The sequence below is a fragment of the Eurosta solidaginis genome, chromosome 3 (assembly GCF_040869045.1).
Source record: "Eurosta solidaginis isolate ZX-2024a chromosome 3, ASM4086904v1, whole genome shotgun sequence".
NCBI lineage: Eukaryota > Metazoa > Arthropoda > Insecta > Diptera > Tephritidae > Eurosta > Eurosta solidaginis.
The window spans coordinates 32,957,063-32,978,436 of record NC_090321.1 but is presented as its reverse complement, the minus strand read 5'-3'; the positions used below and the strand labels follow the sequence as shown (position 1 = coordinate 32,978,436).

At 38.5% G+C, this 21,374-nt stretch overlaps 2 protein-coding genes across 4 annotated transcripts; one reads left to right on the top strand and one right to left on the bottom strand.

The window, feature by feature from the left end:
- The first annotated feature begins 526 nt into the window (after positions 1–526).
- On the top strand, positions 527–13,483 carry LOC137243546 (putative mediator of RNA polymerase II transcription subunit 12). 3 transcript variants are annotated; one of them, XM_067771356.1, is made up of 4 exons: positions 6,990–7,154; positions 9,296–9,357; positions 10,899–11,425; positions 11,493–13,483. In XM_067771356.1, exons 3-4 carry the CDS (start codon positions 10,909–10,911, stop codon positions 13,220–13,222), a joined length of 2,247 nt encoding a protein of 748 aa, XP_067627457.1. In that variant the 5' UTR covers positions 6,990–7,154; positions 9,296–9,357; positions 10,899–10,908; the 3' UTR covers positions 13,223–13,483. The 3 variants fall into 3 exon arrangements, with proteins under 3 accessions (XP_067627455.1, XP_067627457.1, XP_067627456.1); XM_067771354.1 differs by lacking the exons at positions 6,990–7,154; positions 9,296–9,357 and adding an exon at positions 527–830; XM_067771355.1 differs by lacking the exon at positions 9,296–9,357.
- Positions 13,484–15,587: 2,104 nt separating this feature from the next.
- On the bottom strand, positions 15,588–21,229 carry ave (Protein aveugle). The gene is made up of 2 exons (XM_067777427.1): positions 20,898–21,229; positions 15,588–18,342 (listed from the first exon to the last, which is right to left on the bottom strand). Exons 1-2 carry the CDS (start codon positions 21,042–21,044, stop codon positions 18,160–18,162), a joined length of 330 nt encoding a protein of 109 aa, XP_067633528.1. The 5' UTR covers positions 21,045–21,229; the 3' UTR covers positions 15,588–18,159.
- Between the last annotated feature and the right edge of the window lie 145 nt (positions 21,230–21,374).

Sequence of the window (21,374 nt, the reverse complement as noted above, 5' to 3'; positions counted from 1 at the left end):
AGGGAACTCATTCATATACATACATACATACATATGTATGTAGTAAATACATATCCGAATGAAGTGTGCGTGAACAAAGGGCGCTTCTAGATAATGACATACATACATACATATCTGCATATATGATGTGACTTCAAATATTTTTGGGTTTTTCATTAATCATTTCTAGAGCCATATAAATGAATTCCAAGTAACAGAATGACCAAATAATAAATATCCCCATAAAATTTTATGCAACAAATCAATAAAAATACAAGGAGTAATTGGCACAAGAACAAATCCAACAAAGAAATCTCATGTGCGTTTCCACTGCGCATGTCAGTCTGCGCACTACACATTATATGTACAGAATATTGGACTTAAACACAACAACAAACTTATCATTCGCCCAGCCACGTATGAAGAAAATAGAAACAAAAACGTGCCGAGCAATCGACCTAACGACCAACGAGTGCGACAAACCACCACCACCACCACCCAAGTCTGATGCAGTGCCCTATATCAGCTCCAATAAACGGAACGAAACGAAGTGGTGCTCAGTTGCAAGAGAGTCGGCATAGTGTGCGTTACTGAAATAGTAACACATGTTTTTAGTGTTTTATAAAAATAAAATAAACGTTTGCGCATACCTCTATGAAAGTGTTTTTTGATATACATACTTAAGGTTGTGTTGATATTTTGACGGAAATTGTAAATGAGGAAAGAAGGTGCACCGAAAAAGGATATCCGGTATAACGTAAAAAAAATAGATAAACCATCTACGACGACTCGAGGTGGAGACGACCTTTCCACTGCGAAATAGCATACACACATCGTCACATGCTATATATGTAAGTATATACTATATATAAAAAAAACATATACATCTCGTCCAAAAGAAGCAATCGGACGACCGAATCAAGTGAGTGAGCGCAAGCTGCATAAATTGAAAGATTGCTGCTGAGCAACGAGCTCAGCCAACAAATTGGCGAGTGTGTGTTTACGTCTATACAAATATAGATATATATTTAAAGAAACCCACCGAAAAATTTGCATCCCTTATGTATATGATACATTATATACTTATTTGATTGCACATGTGCGGATCGGTTGGCAAATTTCATATCTGATTTTTCAGGCGACACATGAGTAGAGGCAAAATGTAATTTGTGTGATCTTGTTCGCAAAATACAGGGAGTTAAAAAAATATATGTTTTATTTTATATGTTACCCAGCTGTACTTGTACACAGGGTATTATAACTTTGATTGGATAACGGTTGGTAGTAAAAGTCTAGTTGAGGGGTCGACTGCTAATACGCTAACAAAAATATCGAGAGAGGTGTCAAACGACGTGTCTTGACATCAGTATCAATAATCCGAAGGCGGAAAATAAAAATTTTAACTCGTTCTTTGCGGGAAAGGCGGCCGCGACAAGGTCGTAGGTCAGGCTTCGTGATATGGGCTATGGACTTTCTGACTTCGGACACTCTAGCCTTCTTACCAGATTCGACTTTATCCCGGACAGAACGGACTATTGTATGCCGATAACTGCTCCCTATACAACCTTCACCCCAGTCATTCCATAGAGACATGAATGGAGAACAGGAATTATATGGGGCATGGGACAGATTCACTTGTTCACGGATGGGTCGAAGCTGGACGGAAAGGTTGGCGGGGGGGTCTTTTGTCGAGAGCTAAATGTAAGCTGCAAGTTTAAGTTGGCTGATCACTGCAGTGTATTCCAAGCAGAAGTTGCTGTGATTAAGGATGCCGTGGATGAAATGCTATCCAGTGCTACTACTGTTATGGAATTTAACATCTACTCTGACAGCCAAGCAGCTATCAAGGCCTGGAGCTCAATTACAGTGCGATCGAGGGTGGTCTGGGAGTGCCTGACCTCGCTTAATTATTTTATAATTAAAATTATCTCAAGGCGATCTCTTAGCCCGCATCGGTACAACTGACCCGGATGAAGATGGCTGTAGGGATTTCGGGATTCCGCTGGCCACCTGTGGATTGCTCCTACATAGCTGGGCCTCGAGCCAGCTCAGCAAACGTTGGGCGGGTACCACGTCTTGCAGGGTGGCAAGATCTTTCTCACCGAAAGTGGATGGCAGGAGGTCTGCTGAAATAATTGGGTTCACTAAGGCTCACCTATTAATGGTCATTGGGGTTTGACAGGGCACTGTCCCATGGGTATCCATGCGGTACATCTCAATATACTGGAAACTCCATCCTGCTGCAGCTGTATGGAGGATGATGAGGTGGAATCACCAAATCAATTTATGCTTGATTGCCCACCTTTTGCCAGAACTAGGCGAAAGTACTTCTGTCGCGACTCACTTGGATCTCCCGAGGATTTATCAAAAGTTGAGATCGGTATCATTCGGAGATTTAGCGTTGCTACCCAACGATTCTCTAAGTAGCTAGATCTAAGTCACCGTTATTTTTGGTGTATGTGGTATCACAACGGAACTTCGTGTTGTCCAAGTGAGTTATCCTTATCAGGGCAGCTACCACCTAACCTAACCTAACTCGTTCGAAAGATATTAACGAAAAACCGAAAAATGACCCGCGGGTCCCTCCGAAACCGGGGGTGGCATCCATATTATTTTCGCGTAGAACACTTTTCTGCATTGGCGTCCTTCATCAGTATCATCAGTATCGAAAACAAAAATTTATTAAGCCGTCCGTCTGTCCGTTAGTTAACACTATAACTTGGGCAAATATTAAGATATCTTCACCAAATTTGGTATACGGGGTTATCTGGATCTAGAAAAGGTTGTGACGTTCCAAGGAAGCGTGATCCAGATACGGATAGAAATTTGACATGCAAATGCAACAACAATGTGAACCATGTGGATCAATTTGTTGTTGCCTTTGCATGTTAAATTTTTATCGGTATCTGGCTCATTGGAAACGCAAGGATTGGAAATGAGAGATATCGAACGATAATCACGTCCACTTTTTCGATATCGAAAATTTAGAAAAATGGAAAAAATTAGAGGATTTAAAAACGAATATCGCTGAGCGAATGAAATTTAGTAGGTGGACTGAAATAGCAAAAAAACAAAACCTAAATTCTTAAAAATTTTAGAATATAGGCGTGGCACCACCCACATTTAGAAGAAGAAAATTTGGAAGTTTAACAAGCCGTAAATCAAAAGTCTTTAAAGATATTACATTAAAATTTGGCAGAGGCACTATCCTTGCCAAATTATATAGACTGAGTGAAGATAATCAAAATCTGTTCAAAACCACGCCCACTTTTCCTAAAGGTCGAACCTTAACAAAGTTTGCAATAACTCTATGGTATTTACCTACATTTGACTGATATTCTACCTCAGTAGTGGTATGGTTGAGCTAAGAACAAAACTTAAACAAATTTTGAAAAGGGCGTGACCCGCAACTTTTTTGTTACTCTTTCCAAAATAAAAAAATTTCCCAATCCGAACGAAATTTGGCATACTAATTTTTTTCGTAGCTATAAAATGAGCTCTGTGAATGGGCGAAATCGCTTGAAAGCCACTCCTACTTTTTTATGTACAACGAAACTTGTGTTTTTATGTTTATTGTTATGTTATATCTTTATTTTAAAATTAATAGTGTTTGTAGGGAAATCCCCATATCTAAAGGAAACTACCTTTTTACCTGCTCAAGTTCATTAGTGGTAGCCTCTGCATCCTGTTGGCTTCTTTTGAATGAAAATGAGTTTAGAATAGAACCATATATGTGTTATTGCGTAGCCTTATAACACCACATAAAGCAAACAACAACAGCGTTTCAAGTGCACAGCTGGGTATGTAATGTTTGGTTTCACCTGAACTTAGACTTTCTTACTTGTTATACCTTTCATGAACATGAAATGGTATATTAACTTTGGTCCGATGTTTGTAACGTTGAGAAATATGGAAGATAGACTCACCATTACGTATACCGAATTGAGCAGGGCGACGAACTGAGTTGATATAGCCATGTCCGTCTGTCCGTCCGTCTGTCTGTTTGAACGCAAACTAGTCCATCAAATTTTGAGATATCTAAATGAAATTTGGCACAGGGATGTATTTTTGTATTATATTAGACATTTGGCGGAACCGATCGTTAAGATAAGACTATTTTGGTAATTCCTGCCGCAATTAAGAAAGTATAAACGTGAAACTCGGTGATATATATTCTAATATATCATAGAAGATATCCTGAAAAAATCACTTTGATCGGAGCTATATATAGTTATATCCCATACAACCGATCGTTTAGATAGAAAGATTTTTGGCCATTTCTCCCTTAATTTAGAAAGTATAAACGTGAAACTCGGCGATATATATTTTAATATATCATAGAAGATTTTCTGAAAAAATCACTTTGATCGGAGTTATATATAGTATATATCCCATACAACCGATCGTTCAGATAGAAAGATTTTTGGCAATTTCTCCCTTAATTTCCAATATAAAAACGTTAAACTTGATGATATTTATTCTAATATATTATAGATTTGATGAAAAAATAATTTCGATCGGAGCTATATATAATATATATCCCCTACAACCGATCGTTCAGATAGAAAGATTTTTAGCCATTTCTCCCTTAATTTCCAATATTATAAAAACGTTAAACTTGATGATATTTATTCTAATATATCATAGAAGATTTCCTGAAGAAATCACTTTGATCGGAGCTATATGTATATAGTATATATGTACCTATCCCATACAACCGATCGTTCAGATAGAAAGATGTTTGGCCATTTCTCCCTTAGTTTCCAATATAAAACCGTGAAACTTGGTGGTATATTCTATTATATCATAGAAGATTTCCTGTAAAAATCATTTCGATCGGAGCTATATATAATATATATCCCATTCAACCGATCGTTCAGATAAGGGGGTTTTTTGCCATTCAGCCCCATTCATGAAAGGTATGAAGTCTTCGGCATAGCCGAAGACAGTCCCGTCCTTACTTGTTTTAAATTAATATTATTGTTATTTCATTATTATACTCAGAGTGCTTTGCACACAGAGTATACTAACTTTGATTGGGTATAAAGGAATCGAGATAGATATAAACTTCCATATATCAAAAACATCAGTATCGAAAAAAATGGACTGGTATTGACTCTTGATAAAAATTTGAAAGAAAAATTTTTTAAATGGGCGTGGCACCGCCCACTTGTGATAAAATCAATTTAACAAATATTGTTAATCATAAACCAAAAATCGTTAAACCTATCGTAACAAAATTTGGCAGAGAGGTTGCTCTTACTATAAGGAATGCTTTGAAGAAAAATTAACGAAATCGGTTAAGGACCACGCCCACTTTTATATAAAAGATTTTTAAAAAGGTCGTGGACAAATAAAATAAGCTATATCTTTGCAAAAAAGAGTCTTATATAAATGGTATTTCATTTCCCAAGTGGATTTATAACAATAAATAGGAAAAACTTCAAATTTAAGAAAATGGGCGTGGCACCGCCCCTTTTATGACTAAGTAATTTTCTATGTTTCGGGAGCCATAACTCGAAGAAAAAGTAAAATATCGTAATGAAATTGTATACACATATTTTCCTTATAGCAGGAAATATTTCTAGTAAAAATGGACGGGATCGGTTAAAGACCACGGCAGCTTAGATATAAAACAAGTTTAAAAGAGTCGTGGACTAGAATAATAAGCTATAACTTAGCAAAAAATAGTTTTGAATCAATGATATTTCACTTATCAAGTTTTATTGTAAGAGGAAATGGGGAGACATTTTTTTTAAACGGGCGGTACCACGTGTTATGTAGAAACGTAATTTATCTGAAATGAATTGTACAATTGAAGCTCACGCTGAGTATATAATGTTCGGTTACACCCGAACTTAGACACCATTACTTGTTATCTCTCTTTTACATGAGTCCTGCTATAGGGAAAATTTGTGTACCCAATTTTATTACGATCCGTTAATTTTTCTTCGTGTTATGGGTCCCGAAACACAGAAAATTTCTCAGTCATAAAAGGGGCGGTGCCACGCCCATTTTTTAAATTTAAAGTTTTTCCTATTTATTGTTATAAATCCACTTGGGAAATGAAATACCATTGATATAAGGATTTTTTTGCAAAGATATAGCTTATTTTATTCGTCCACGACCCTTTTAAAAATCTTTTATATAAAAGTGGGCGTGGTACTTAACCGATTTCGTTAATTTTTCTTGAAAGCATTCCTTATAGTAAAGGCAACGTCTTTTTGTTACGATAGGTTTAACGATTTTTGATTTATGATTAATAATATTTGTAAAATTTATTTTATCACAAGTGGGCGGTGCCACGCCCATTTAAAAATGTATTTTTAAATTTTTATCAAGAGTCTCAATATCAGTCTACACGTCAAATTTCAACATTCTAGGTGTATTATTTACTAAATAATCAGGTTTTTTTGTTTTCCAAAATGTTATATATATAAAAAGTGGGCGTGGTTATCATCCGATTTCGCTCATTTATTCTGGGTCCAGATAAGGTCGTGTGCCAAATTTTGTGAAGATATCTCAATATTTACTCAAGTTATCGTGTTAACAGACAGACGGACCGACGGACATGGCTCAATCTAATTTTTTTTCGATACTGATGATATTGATATATGGAAGTCTATATCTATCTCGTTTCCTTTATACCTGTACAACCAACCGTTATCCAATCAAAGTTAATATACTCTGTGTGCAAAGCACGTTGAGTATAAAAACTCGGCTGATGTGTTTTTTTTTTTATATGTTATGATAGCTTACATGATTTTTTGCTGGCAATATTTGTGTATGTTAAGTATGAGGACAGTCAGTTCGTCATTATTTGGATTTGTTTTCGCTGATTTCGGGTGGTAGCAGGCACGCGCTTTTTAGACTTCCAAATGTACATATCTCGGCTCATGACTTTGGTGTTGTTGTCTAGGGGTGATTTTCATATTTTCCTGACATCGTCTTTATATTCTGTTTAGGTGTTTTTTAAATTTGTGTGTGTTCTCATGTGCTTTCGCTTGTAGGTGGGAGAGTTGTACACTACGGAGTTGCGCGGTTGTTCGATAAAACTCTTAGCCGCTCTGAGCTCATACAACAATCTTGGTGCGTCACTTTTTCAGATTCGCATGCGTTTAGTAGTGTAAGAATACATTTCCGTCAGGACACACGAATAACCAATACCTTTGTATGTAAGTAGTTGAAAATAATTGATTTATTACCAATTTTCATTGATGCATTGGAAAGTTATTGACTTAAATAAAATGTTGGGATATGGAAAAGGGATTACCGTTAAATAAATTTTGTGTGTGTGTGGTTATCATGGTGAAATACCGTTGCATACGTCGAACGTATTTTCAATTATATACATACATATACCTACATATGTGTACGTGTGTCCGTTGAGTGGTTAAGTGCGCATTAAAGGATTTAGCGGCGGCCGCTGTGGTGTGGTTGGTGGCAGCGTGTTCCGCTTACCACATCGAAGTCCTGGGTTCAAGTCCCCGTCAAAGCAACATTAAAAATGAGAAACAATTTTGTTCAATTAGAAAAAGGATTTTCTAAGCGGGGATGCCCTTCGGCTGTGCGTTGTCATACACTTCAAGTGTATTTCTGTCAAAAGTTTCTCAGTGAAAATTCATCTGCCTTGCAGATGCCGTTCGAAGTCGGCGTAAAACATGTACATAGGTCCCGTCCCACCAACCTCAGAAGCTTGGCCTTAAGTATCTTCGGAGGTTATCGCCCCTTGTATTTATATAGATTGTGATAGATTTTGTGAAACATGTTTCAATTTGTTTTTAAGTAAAAAATAAGAACAATGCTGTTAGCTGTCTCCGCGCTGGTGAGTCGACTTCATCTATGTGGGAGGAGTACCCGAATGTTCTGCTTGGGGGTTTCTTTTGTGAGGCTGATAGATGTACCTCCTGCTTAAGAGATGCCGGTACCTCCACTAGAGGACGAGGCGCTAGAATATGCGTTTGACCTTACTTGGTCTAAGTGATCAGCGGATTTTGATTGGATGAGATGGGAAATGTGCAACTGCTTGAGTGCGTTTAGGGACGACCATCTCTTGATGGTGGAGGGGGAGTCACGAGAAAGTGTACAGCGTCTCAGCGAATCATTGTGTGAAACAGTGGTATATGTTTAAGTGGTTTAATAATGGTTAACAAGCTAGCTTGTCGCGGATTCGCCCACCGGTTGTACTCAAAAATGAGCTTAGCCTCAAGTATGAGGAAAATATCAAGGTTTACAGGCCATGTTGGTTCGCATCGTTAGGAGAGATTGGCGCTTGAGTTGTCGTGCCGTCCATAGAATATATCGAGACCTCTTCGAAGCTTGTGCTACGTACGGAGCCACCATATGGCTGAGAAAGGTTCCAAGCAAATGCAATGTAAGCTTGGGTGGGTGCCTCTCTCTTGACCTAGTGCTATTGCCATCAGGTTGAGAAGAAGGATGAGCATGCCATTGTTGCAGGAAGAAGAAATTTCCGACGATGATAAGGAGCCAGAATTGTTGGAAAATAAGAGCCGGTTAGAGAGGAGAATTACCATTGTGGCAAAGAGTACAGACCTCAGACTTAACTTGAGCTTGGTTGTTCCTGTCACAGGTCATGGTTCTTAAAATGCAATTTTAAATAATTGAATACTATGGATCTAGATAGCTCAGGGGTGCTGTGAGATGGTGCTTTGGCAAAAAAAGTATTCTTATCGGAGCCCTGCCTATGAAAGCAGAGGAAGAGGGCGACCAACACTCCGTTGAAAGGGCCAGATGGGAAACGATTTAGGTGCCCTTGGTTTTACCAATTGGAGCCAGTTCGCACAACAAAGAAGCGACTGCAGCGTCTGGTGGATGGCCATAAACGTTCAAACGACTAACCGCCAATTAAGTAAGATAGACGAGGAGTATTTGTTTGTTAGTGATAGTAGTGTTGATACCAATGGACTATCTCTTGTCGGAGCGTGCAACTGCAGATCATTTATGCGTCGAAAAAGCTTAGACGACGGTGACGTCGAATGACCACAGGTGGCTAATATAGGCCCGTAAAAGCTAGTAACACGGGGAGCAGCAAGCGCTTGAAGCTTGCTCTATTCCTCTTCCTGGGAAAAGCCCTACGGGAGCTTCGTGATGGCTGCGGTTGATATCGAAATGCGGGAAAGTTTTAACTCGAATATATTTAAATAGACCTCTAATCTAGCTAAGGGCGTATGGTGTAAGCCCGAACCATCGATTCAGACCAAAATCATCGACTCTGAGAGGTTATCTTAGATTTTTTTTAGTGATATCTATTCAAGATTTTGTCTTTGAGGCTTAACTACATATAAATACCTTGCAGGTTTACGCGCTGTAGTCTGACAATCAGTCCTATAATTTCCACAAAGCTACGGATTGGGGCAGGTAGGATTCGACTGAAGATAAAATCCCTAATTTTTATACTCAGCTGAGCAGAGCTCACAGAGTATATTAATTTTGTTCGCATAACGGTAATCCATAACGGCAAAACTAAACGAGATGGATATAGACTTCTATATATCAAAAAGATCTGGGCGAAAAAAGAAATTCATTTAGCCATGTCCGTCCGTCCGTAAACACGATAACTTCAGTAAATTGTGAGGTATCTTAATGAAATGTGGTATGTAAGTTCCTGGGCACTCATCTCAGATCCCAATTTAAAATGAACGAAATCGGACTATACCCACGCCCACTTTTTCGATATCGAAAATTTCGAAAAACCGAAAAAGTGCGATAATTCATTACCAAAGACGGATAAAGCGATGAAACTTGGTAGGTGGGTTGACCTTATGAAGCAGAATAGAAAATTAGTAAAATGTTGGACAATGGGCGTGGCACTGCCCACTTTTAAAATAAAGGTAATTTAAAAGTTTTGCAAGCTGTAATTTGGCAGTCGTTGAAGATATCATGATGAAATTTGGCAGGATCGTTACTCCTATTACTATATGTGTTCTAAATAAAAATTAGCAAAATCGGATGACGAACACGCCCAATTAAAAAAAAAAATTTAATAGATAAATTTTAACAAAAAATTTAAAATCTTTACAGTATATAAGTAAATTATGCAACAAAATACAAAAATAAAAGAAAATTTTAAAAAGGGCGTGGCTCCGCCCTTTTTCATTTAATTTGTCTAGAATACTTTTAATGCCATAACAAAAATTTGCCAATCCTTGTGAAATTTGGTAAGCGCATAGCCTCTATGACGATAAATGTTTTTCGTGAAAATGGGCGAAATTGGTTTGAAGCCACGCCCAGTTTTTAAACACAGTCCACCCACCGTCTGTCCTTCCGCTCGGCCGTTAACACGATAACTTGAGCAAAAATCGATATATCTTTACTAAACTAAGTACACGTGCTTATCTGAACTCACTTTATCATGGTATTAAAAATGGCCGAAATCCGACTATGAAAATTGCAAAAAATTTAAAACATGCCATAATTCTATACCAAATACAAAAAAAGGGATGAAAAAAGGTTATTCGGTTTGTTTTTTGTAAAATGGGGGTGACACCTACCATATTAAGTAGAAGAAAATGAAAAGGTTCCGCAGGGCTAAAACAAAAGCCCTTGGAAACATGGCAGGAATATTGTTCGTGGTATTACATATATGTATAAATAAATTAGCGATACCCGACAGATGATGTTCTGGGTCACCCTGTTCCACACATTGGTCGCTTTCCCGAAAACGCCTTCACATATACAACTAAGGGCCACTCCCTTTTAACACCCTCATTAATACCTTGAATTTGATACCCATATCGTACAAACACATTTCATGGTTACCATAGGTTCATTTTCCTACTTGGTGATTTTCCCTTATTTTGTCCCCAAAGCTCTCAGCTGAGTATGTAATGTTCGGTTACACCCGAACTTAGCCTTCTTACTTGTTAAATGAATAACTAATATACATTTTCTACTTTCAGTTAATTCAAAATGAGTCACAAGACAAGCTCACGTTTGAAGACAAAACGTCGTTCAGGCGATCCATGGGTATCTAACAATCGTGTACTCAACAGCACTTCGGTAACGAAGAAGGGTCCCACCATCGGACGGAATCCCAATTTCGATACAGATGAAACCAAGTTACTTATTCAACTATGGGGTGATCCCAAAGTGCAACGCACACTCATTATTGCGCACAAAAAGCATGCTGTGCTCTCTGACTTGGCATCCAAAATGCAACAGTACGGTTACTTTCGCTCACCCGAAGAAATAAGCACACGCATCAAAAACTTGAAATGCTTTTATAATCGATTGAAGAAAGATATCGAATCAGGCTTAACTCCACCATCCGAGCCCACATGGAAGCATTATGCCGAAATGGATGCTATAATGAAGAGGCCAATTTTCAGTGTGCGCCCAAATGAGGTGCCACCACCTTCGCTAAAGTATCAATTGGAAAAGGCACGCGAAGAACGAGAAGAGCGAAGACAGAAGATATTGGCAGAAGGTAATGGCGTTGCCTTTTGCATTGTGTTTTGATTGAAACTTAAATTTGTCCCCTTTTTTTTTTGCAGGCGGTTCAGTTTCCGAAAGCGATGATGGTTTAGATGAACTGGTTGCATTGAGTAATGGCAATTCCGCAAGAAACGAGATCGATGATGGAATTATACCTGATGTTGAGGTAGATATAAACGATGAAGCGTTCGCGGCCATTGCAAGTGCTGCGGAGAAAACTGTAAACGCGCTCTCGGCGACTAAGAGGCACAAAGTTGCGAAATCAAGTGAAGGCAGCTTGGATTTGGGTAGCGAGTATGGTGATGAACTTGAGGTTGATATGAGCAGCAATGCTGGAACGGATATGGGTGATATGCAGATTAAAGAGGAAAATGATAGTCTAGATAGCGATGAGTTTTCATTGTGTAAGAGTGCGAAGAGAAAGTCGCTGGAAAGTGAAAAAACTACAGCAAGCCAATTAGAAAAACACAGTGAAGTAAATGCGTCCAAGCCAACATCAACATCAGGTGCACAAATCAAAGAGGAGCCTATCGATGTCGATGCTGAGGAAGAAATCAAAGCAAATAAAATTGCAGCAACCAAAACACATACGCCCACACCTGTTGAACGCTTAGCAAATAGCACGTCGACGAGTATCATAGTTCCCGATTCACTGCCAATGACTATTGTCTCAACTGGCCCACAATCGATGTGCAAAACCTCAACTATAACTACCTTCAGCACTCAAACGACGCCACAAGGCAAAATTTCCTTAGTACCCACAAATTTTCTAATGCAACCGAAATCGGCAACCCCAACCGCTACAACGCCCACATCAGCAACATCGATAGCGCAGTTAAGACCGTTGCAGCGGTCCCAAATATTGTTGCCGAATACATTGAACGCCACGGGCACTTTGCAGCCAGGACGTATTTTGCTTAGCGGTGCGACGAATGTGGGTGGTGCAACGGGCACGCCCACTAGCGCAGGCTTCGTAGCAACGGGCCCAGGTGGAATGAAGTTACTTTTAGTGAATGCGGATCAAGCAGGAACTCAATTAAATGCAACAAATGCAAGTTTGAGTCAAACATTGCTGCCGCAAATAAATGCAGCAATACTGCAACAGCAAAAACAGCAGCAACAACAACAAGCACAGCAGCAGACACAGCAGCAGCAACTGGAAAAGGAACAACAACAACAGCAGCAGCAGCTAGAAAAAGAGCAAGAGCAAAGACGGCAGCAGATAAAGGCCGCCAAATTGAAAGCTGCGAAACTACGTCTGCTCAAGTCGCAATGCGAGAAAAAGCGTCGAGATGACTTGCGGCCACACAAAGAAGCTGCCAACATGCGCATTTTCCTCCGTAACATATACAATGAACAACTGGAAAATAACGCAATACAGCGACAGCGTTTGGCACTTGAACGCGAACGTTTGGATTTCGAACGTTCGGCTGTGGAACGTTTCTTTACAGAACTACCAAAGATATTCACGCAACAAAACCAGCAACAACAACAGCAAGCGAATGTGCTGCAACAGCAACAACAACAAGTTGCTGCAGCAGTGCAAGCGCATACACAACAAATGCGTCTAAATCCGCCGAAATTGGTCTTTACCACTTCAGGAGTGCCGGGAGTGCCGGGTGTAGCAGGCGGTACCACAATATTAACTCCAACTAAATTGACGACAATGCCTAAATTGGCTCCAGCGCCAAACGTAATTATTGCACAACAAGCAACAGCAACAACAGTAGCGAACGCTCCAATGGCCGATGTTCAACTGATGACGCCTAAAGTGGAGAAAGAGGACTGAAACACATGTGACGTAATTGAGTTATTAGATGATATAGAATAGATCGTATATATACTCTATTTCGAGAAAAAACCAAAGAAAATGTAATAAAGTTGACCAGCTTTAAGCATTATAGTTTAATTACAAAGCGTTTGAATGTAGGAATATGCTGTCAAATGCAAACATTTGTGGAAGTGCTCACCTTTTGAGAAGTAGTTTGTAAATGATTAGTATACAAACTTAACTAAAGTTAAAATAAATAAATAATCAATTATTAAAAAACTTTCACAGAGTGAATTAGTATGTTGTTGTTGTTGTTGTAGCAGTACTTCGCCCCATCCAATAGGTGCGACCGATCACAAATTGTCATCAATATCCTCTAACGGGAGTCCAATAAAACTTGCAGTTTCAACAGGGATGGACCATAATGAGAGGGGTGTTAGAGGCGTTGGTTCAACATTACAATTAAAGAGATGGTTGGTGTCATGTGGGGACACATTGCAAGCGGGGCATACATTTTGTATGTCGGGGTTGATTCTGGATAGGTAAGTGTTTAGCCTGTTACAGTATCCAGATAGAAGTTGAGCTAGAGTGACTCGCGTTTCCATAGGGAGAGTGCGTTCCTACTCTCCTAGTTTTGTTCTTTGAGTACAAAATTCACCGGGCAATTCCTGGCATAAAGGTCCGACGCCTGTTTGTGGAGTTCACTGAGGACCTGCTTGTGTTTTTTGGCTTCATACGGCTTAGTTCTCAGGTGCCGTATTTCCTCATAGTGCTTACGGAGACGACTCCTTAAGCCCCTGGGCGGTGCTGGCTCATCAATCAGATGTCTGTTGGGATGCCCAGGTTTCTGGGTATTCAACAGGAACTGTTTTGTTAGCATCTCATTTCTCTCCCTGATGGGGAGTATTCTCGACTCATTGTGTAGGTGGTGTACTGGGGACATAAGAAGCCAGCCCGTGGCGGTATTGAGAGCAGTATTTTGGCAGGCCTGTAGCTTCTTCTAGTAAGTAGGTTTTAGGCTTGGACGCGTAGTATGCAATCGGCTGGCCAATTGTTTTGTATGTGTTAATGAGCGTTTCTTAGTCTAGGATTTTATTGCGACTCTGGATTTTCGGTACAATTGCGGCTGCATGCTCACCAAAATGTAGATCCTAATCAAACGTCACACCCAAGATTTTGGGGTGTAGGACAGCCGGTAGCGTAGTGCCATCGACGTGGATGTTCAAATTGGCGACATTTGGGACGTCCATGTTGTAAATAAGGTCGCGGAGGAGTTAATGTCGGTGATAATGCCAGGTTTCGCGAGGCGAAAAAAGTGGAGAGATCAGGGAAGTAGCCGTTTATTCTGTTGCCAGCAATTGCTCGGTGAATCCATTACTCAAAGAACAATACCCAAAACTTGCGGCAGAGGAACGCACACTCCACAGGGAAACGCGAGTCACTCTAGCTCAACTTCGATCTTGATACTGTAACAGGTTAAATCTTACCTATCCAGAATCAACCACGACATACAAAATGTATGCCCTGCTTGCAATGTGTCCCCACATGACACCAACCATCTCTTTAATTGTAATGTGGAACCAACGCCTCTAAAACACCTCTCATTATGGTCCACCCCAGTTGAAACAGCAAGTTTCCTTGGACTCCCGTTAGAGGATATTGATGACAATTTGTGATCGGTCGCACCTATTGGATGGGGCGAAGCACTGCTACAACAACAACAACAACAATCTCTATTTAATACCGGTTATATGAGCTCGTTTTATTCATACTAGCCAAATTTGGCTAAAAGTTGGGGAGCCCTGTGCATAATTTTTTGGTAATTTTCAGGTGAGTTATGATGGGCACTTGTAGACATTCTGAGGGCTTAGTCAAACTTCATAGCTTCCTCCTAATGGGACGGCGACAGGACGTGAGTCGCTAACAATGGCAAACTCTCTTAATCAGCAAACCTGACCGCCTCCATAAGTAAGTTGGCCTTACCACGCGAAGGAGCGCTAATGTGGTGGACTTTTTTGCTTCCACATATTTAATATTAACCCGCTAATCTCGCAGTCGTACGACCAGGATAGTTCACTCAGACTATTATAATGAAGATGATGAGGAGGGGAATGCAGTAGCTAGCCAGGGAAGATAAAAACGCTTAAGACAATGAAAGTCAATGAGCTGAGTGAAGCAGCTGCAGGGGTAAACAAGGAATTATTTGAGCGCCCGATCATTTCCGGAACGATTAATATGACCACATTAAACCTTATAGGCCAGAATTTCGGTATGTACATATGTTATAAACCCTCTGAGGTGCCGGAGATATTAAAAATGCTCAGCAATTTATTTCTAATTAATGTATATATGTACATATATTTGCGAGTTGTTAGACATGCACAATTTTAATAATTTTATAATTGTTTTGTATCAAAAAAAAAAAAAAAAACATTTGAAATTTTGATTTTTGGCGACCTTTAAATTTAACAATTATTTCTTCAAACTGGCTCTAGGTCAATAAATTAAACAAGTTCAATCAACTTGTTGTTTTTTCAGAAGTTGATTGAACTTGTTTAGTTTATTGACCTAGAGCCAGTTTGAAGAAATAATTGAAAAACACATTTGTTTTTGAATTAAAAAAATAAAAAAGTAACAGCGCTACTTAAAAAAATTTACTATACAATGTTAATAATTAAATTTTCTCAATTAAATTATTGTATTATAAAATTTTGTATACTAGATGCTATTTGTTTTAAATACTTTTCTAATAGTTAAATATGATAAAATTGGGAAAAAATTGTAAGTAAAAATGTATGTTTTGGTTGGACATAAGCATTCGAGAAATTGGTTCTTCCATTAAGCAATTACAATTTGTTCGAAATATTTATTTCCAATATACATATGTAAGGAGACAAATGGTGAAAATTTAACATATTAGTTTGGGATCCGTACGAAAAGTCGAAAATAAAAATGACGAAACAGAAATGTCGAAATATTTGATTTTTCAAAATATGGAAATCAAATTTTGCCCAAGTATTATCAATAAAGGATGTTTTTTTCACTTTGGGCAGACTTTATGGAGAAAAATCCAGAGTGAAAAACTTGCAACGCTATACGGAAAGAACGAAATATTTTCCCTAAAGTTAAGAATGTTCAAATGTTTAGCTTTCTTAAACCCGGAGGAGATACCTCTATATTATGATTGCCTCAAAAAGTCAATGAGTAGTAATTGCGGAAATATTTTAAAATGGATGAAAAAAACTACATTTTCGGGGGTAAGTCAGCTTCAGCGTATCCCCCAGCATTTTGGTCAATTTATGAGCAAATGGATTTGAATATCCCAACCACGCAGAACTCGGTTGAAGCTTGGCACAGAATACTGAAGGTTATAGTTGATAAAAACCACGTGGGAGTATATAAGCTAGTTGACAATTTATAATCTGAATATATTGTAGTTAAACATAAAATAAATCTTATAAACGCTCAAAATATTACCAAACACAAAATATCATACCAAAATAGAAAGGCAAATATTCTTATAATTCTAGATAAAAAAAGAATATTCTAAAATTGATCTTTTAAAAAACTTAGCATATTATACTTCTCTCACTTAAATATTCCTGTTTTAGTGATAAACAGAGAAGAAGAGTAGAAAAATGCCAACTTACATATTTGGTATATTTTGTACTTTTCAACAGGCATTTGCGAAGAAAAGTTGCACATTTTCATGTGTTTTGGTATTTTCAATGATTTTGTTGTAAACACAAACATATATGCAAAAATGTATTTTCTGCAGAAACACTGTGGATAGCGTAGCCCGCGTTGGATCCATCCAGGCCTATTATTTTTAAAACTTGGCCGAAGGTCACTTATGCAATAAGGGGTTTCGTGCAAAAAAATTATATATCGGGCCTCTGCTTTTCCTTGGGGTTACTAATTGGTTTCTTGTGACCATATTTTAACATAAGAAATATCATTATTTTCCGTCTTTGAATTATTGATTCCCAGGTGAAGAGGCGTTTATATTCATATATTACAATTATCGAGATAATGTAATTAATTATGTGTAAAATTCGCGCGAATTTCAACATTTTCTTTTTCGACATTTTTATTTTTCGGGATTTTCGGTTTTCTACATTTTATTTTTTGATTAGTTTGGCTAAAGCAAAAAAAAAAAAAAAATTGGTGAAGCTAAACGACTAATACAAAAACTTTAATAAAAACTTTTATTATTTACTAACTTATTTATGTATGTATGATATAATTCTTTTTAATTCCGTTTATATAATAGCTATATGGTGTTCTCAATAAATTACACTAAATATTGGTTTTCCTGTTACGAATAAATCACAAGCATGTAGTACATACATACATATGTTGTAAATATAATTGTATGCTTTACACGCAACAAACAATTTTTGAAGCAGAAACTATAAAAGTTACAAAATTTTAACAGTTTTAATTTCACAATAATTCATAAACATAAATTATAGGTCACTTCATTCAAAGACATATAAAAAAAACCTAGAAAACTATTATGGCAAACAACAGGTCTCTTATTCGTCGTATGTGCTATGTGTTAAGCAACACTTGTATTGAAACCCATGAAAACAAAATACGACATACGATTTTACAATGAATACGACACTCATATTAACAGCCTACAATGTAAAGTTTGCATGTTTATATCTCAACCTAGTCAGTTTTGTAGAGCTTACGACGTATTAAATTACAATCTTTTTACTAATAGATATTTAAAATTTACTCCTAATCTCTGCAATGCACACAATTTACAATTTCATTCTTCACAGGTATATAAAAATTAGCTGATAATTGGTGTGCGTTTTGTTTCGCTATGAAGTACTATCCATTCTACTTATATTTGTCTTAAACTTGTTGTACTAGTCACACTTTTTTCTTAAAATGTTTAAATTTTCCCTTATACTTGATTAAACTGAATATTTTAAATTTATTTATCTAGTATTGTAATATGTATTTATTTCACGTTCCATATCACGTATTTCCATAATATCGGTTTTGAGTCGTTGTTTCAATATCTCACGAAAAATTGCTTCACGATCACCATTGTCACTGATGCCCATTCTTTGTAGTGAATAATCATTGATGCGCAGAAGTGCGCGGCCTGTGATTTCATGCTGCAAATTAAACGAAAAGCAAACAATTAAGTTATTAAGTATATTGTTGTAATTTTTGTGCTGTGCTTTAGAATTATCTACGCCTACAAATTGAAAGAAATCGTTATTTGAAATGTGCTGATCATTCAACGAAAATACAGTAAGGCATGGACCTTTATAGAGTTTTTCCACTGATTGGGCTTAAGCGGCAAGTGTAGATGGCTTTAACATTGGTAAAATTTTGTATTTAGCTAGATCAGAAAAGGTTCGAACAGAGCACTACAGCGATATTGCAGTAATGAATGATCGTACCGAATTACTTTGTTGCTACGAGAGCTTGTTGTTGCTGATGTTGTTGCTATAGAAGAATTTAACCCTACATAGTTCATAGTTGACACAGAATTCGTAAGTTATAATAGAGTTCGTGCGTATGCGATTTTGGCCGCTGCGTTACATTCCAACTATCACTATTTTACTATAAGTGAAGTTGTTTTGGGAGCATCAAGAAAGTTTAAGTCTTCCTCCATTTGTTGTTGTAGCGATAAGGATACTCCCCGAAGGGGTGTTCTTTGCCGGGTGCAGATCACTATTAAGGCACCAGCCCGACCATCTCGGGAACGATTTAGTATGACTACATGAAACCTTTAGGGACATACCGCCTCCCCTCGATGTGATGGTCCTTTGCCGGATACAGATCCGGTACGCTCCAGTAACACAGCACCATTAAGGTGCTAGCCCGACCATCTCGGGAACGATTTATATGGCCACACTACGCCTTCAGGCCATCCCTCCCTCCCCACTCCCAAGTTCCATGAGGAGCTTGGGTCGCCAGAGCCTCGTCTGTTAGTAAAACGGGATTCGCCGCGGATATGTGAGGTTGACAATTGTGTTTGGAGAAGCTATATATTGCGCTGGCAACCTGAAAGGGTTGCGTTACACAGCCCATTGAATTTGGTATTTTAGTCGCCCCTTACGACAGGCATACCTACCGCGGGTATATTCTGACCTCCCAACCCGTAGTGCCTGTTGTTGTTGTTGATTTTGTAGCGATAAGGTTGCTCCCCGAAGGCTTTGAGGAGTGTTATCGATGTGATGGTCCTTTGCCGGATACAGATCCGGTACCACAGTACCATTAAGGTGCTAGCCCGACCATCTCGGGAACGATTTATGTGGCCACATTAAACCTTCAAGCCATTCCATCCCACCCCACCCCAAGTTCTATGATGAGCTTGGGGTCGCCAGAGACTCGTCTGTTAGTGAAACAAGATTCGCCGCTGATATGTGAGGTTGACAATTGGGTTTGAAGAAGCAATATATTGCGCTGGCAACCTGAAGGGTTGCGCTACACAGCCCCTTGAATCTGGTATTTTAGTCGCCTCTTACGACAGGCATACCTACCGCGGGTATATTCTGATCCCCTAACCCGCTGGGGGACCGCAGTGCCTGTCGTAAGAGACTGTATAATATCCAAATTATTCAAGGGGTTGCCAGCGCACTTATATATAGCGTTGAATATAACGTTGTAATATACGGCAACATTTTCAAAAACTTCTCACCACGCCAATGGCATAATTTTTCGGTAGCACATTGGCAAAAAGCTGGAAAAATTGGAATTATTTAGACTTTTGGAAGTTAAAAAAAAAAAATAAAAAATTTGTTATCTCAATTATTAGAAATAACGGTTTCATTCCGGAAAACGTTCACTAAATACGTGGTTTCATAACTATTGGAAGAATAACAGATATATTGGGACACAATGACAGCACGGGTAGCAAGCGCCCTTTCGCCTTAGGTGCACTTCAAGTAAGTATAATTGCGTATATGTATGAATGTATCTTGTACATGTATGAACCACCTACGGTGACCCAAAACACTTTTGGAAATACGTTGTAGTAAAAAGTCGCTGGAAAAACAATTCACAATATAAAATTATATTCCTGCGAGAGGAGAAACGGTAGTAGTGCAGTTTACGGTACCCACCCTAAAGTTGGGCTAAGTGATGTATCAAAAGACGCGTATTAATCTCGAGAACAATAATCCGAAGGCGGAAAAGAAAAATGTTATATCTGTCCGGAGATATTTGCAGTTGAAGTTGGCGATTTTCATGTGGTTGTTGTTGTGTTTGTAACCACAAAAAAATTGTGCATCACCGTGGCGGTAGCCACGGTTATACCACACACCCGGACTTGGCATGGCGTAGCCCAGGGTTATTTTTATAAGCGCTGCCGAAGGCCGCCAACGCAGAAAGGTATTCTGCGCAAAAATACTATGGATCCCACCCCCGGTTTCGGAGGGACCGCGGGTCTTTTTTCGGTTTTTCGTTAATATATTTTGAACGGGTAAAAAAGTTAACTTCCGCTTTCGGATTCTTGATCTAGACGTGAATACGCGTATTTTGATACCTCACTCGAAAATTTTGGCCCAAATATCGGTGAGTACCGTAAACTGCACTATTACCGGAGAAACTTGCTCCACAACCCGTATATGCTAGATATCATGTGCACCTGCCTTGTAGAGACTGCACTTGCTGACGGAAACGTTTTTATATCGTTATAACTCCCTATTTTGATGCTCACCTTTGAGAAGAGTTCCAAATATTGTGGATACTCGCCGCAATGCCTCATATACCATTTTCGCACATCGGTGACAGACCATGCACAAACCGATTTGGGCCGTGCCGTCTTCATGCGTGGCCGGCTGCTCTGTGTTGTTTCTTCAACCATGATTGTTTTAAGTTATTAACTATATAAAACTTACAGGTTCTTTTAATTTTGAATCCTTTAACAAAGTGTTTTGGTTTTTATTTAACTACAATAACTTGGACTAATGTCCGCTTGGCATTTTGCTATGAAAAAAAAAATACAGGAAGGAGGCGAATTTTGCAACCAAAACGAATCAAAGATGACAAACGAAATGACAGTGAATCTCATTCGGCGAGCAACCTTATCGCTACAACAACAACAACAGCGAATCTCAAAACAAAATACAGAAAATATTGAAAGAAAATGTCAAATTAAAATAACATACCTCGTGTTTCAATGGTACATGAACCA

What these genes read in the sequence shown, in the direction of transcription:
- LOC137243546 (XM_067771354.1), top strand. Translation starts at nt 10,909, where the DNA reads ATGAGTCACAAGACAAGCTCACGTTTGAAGACAAAACGTCGTTCAGGC. An exon ending in ACAGAAGATATTGGCAGAAG is followed by an intron (nt 11,426 to 11,492) that starts GTAATGGCGTTG and finishes TTTTTTTTGCAG; the next exon opens with GCGGTTCAGTTTCCGAAAGC.
- ave (XM_067777427.1), bottom strand. Translation starts at nt 21,044, where the DNA reads ATGGTTGAAGAAACAACACAGAGCAGCCGGCCACGCATGAAGACGGCA. An exon ending in ATTTGGAACTCTTCTCAAAG is followed by an intron (nt 18,343 to 20,897) that starts GTGAGCATCAAA and finishes TTTAATTTGCAG; the next exon opens with CATGAAATCACAGGCCGCGC.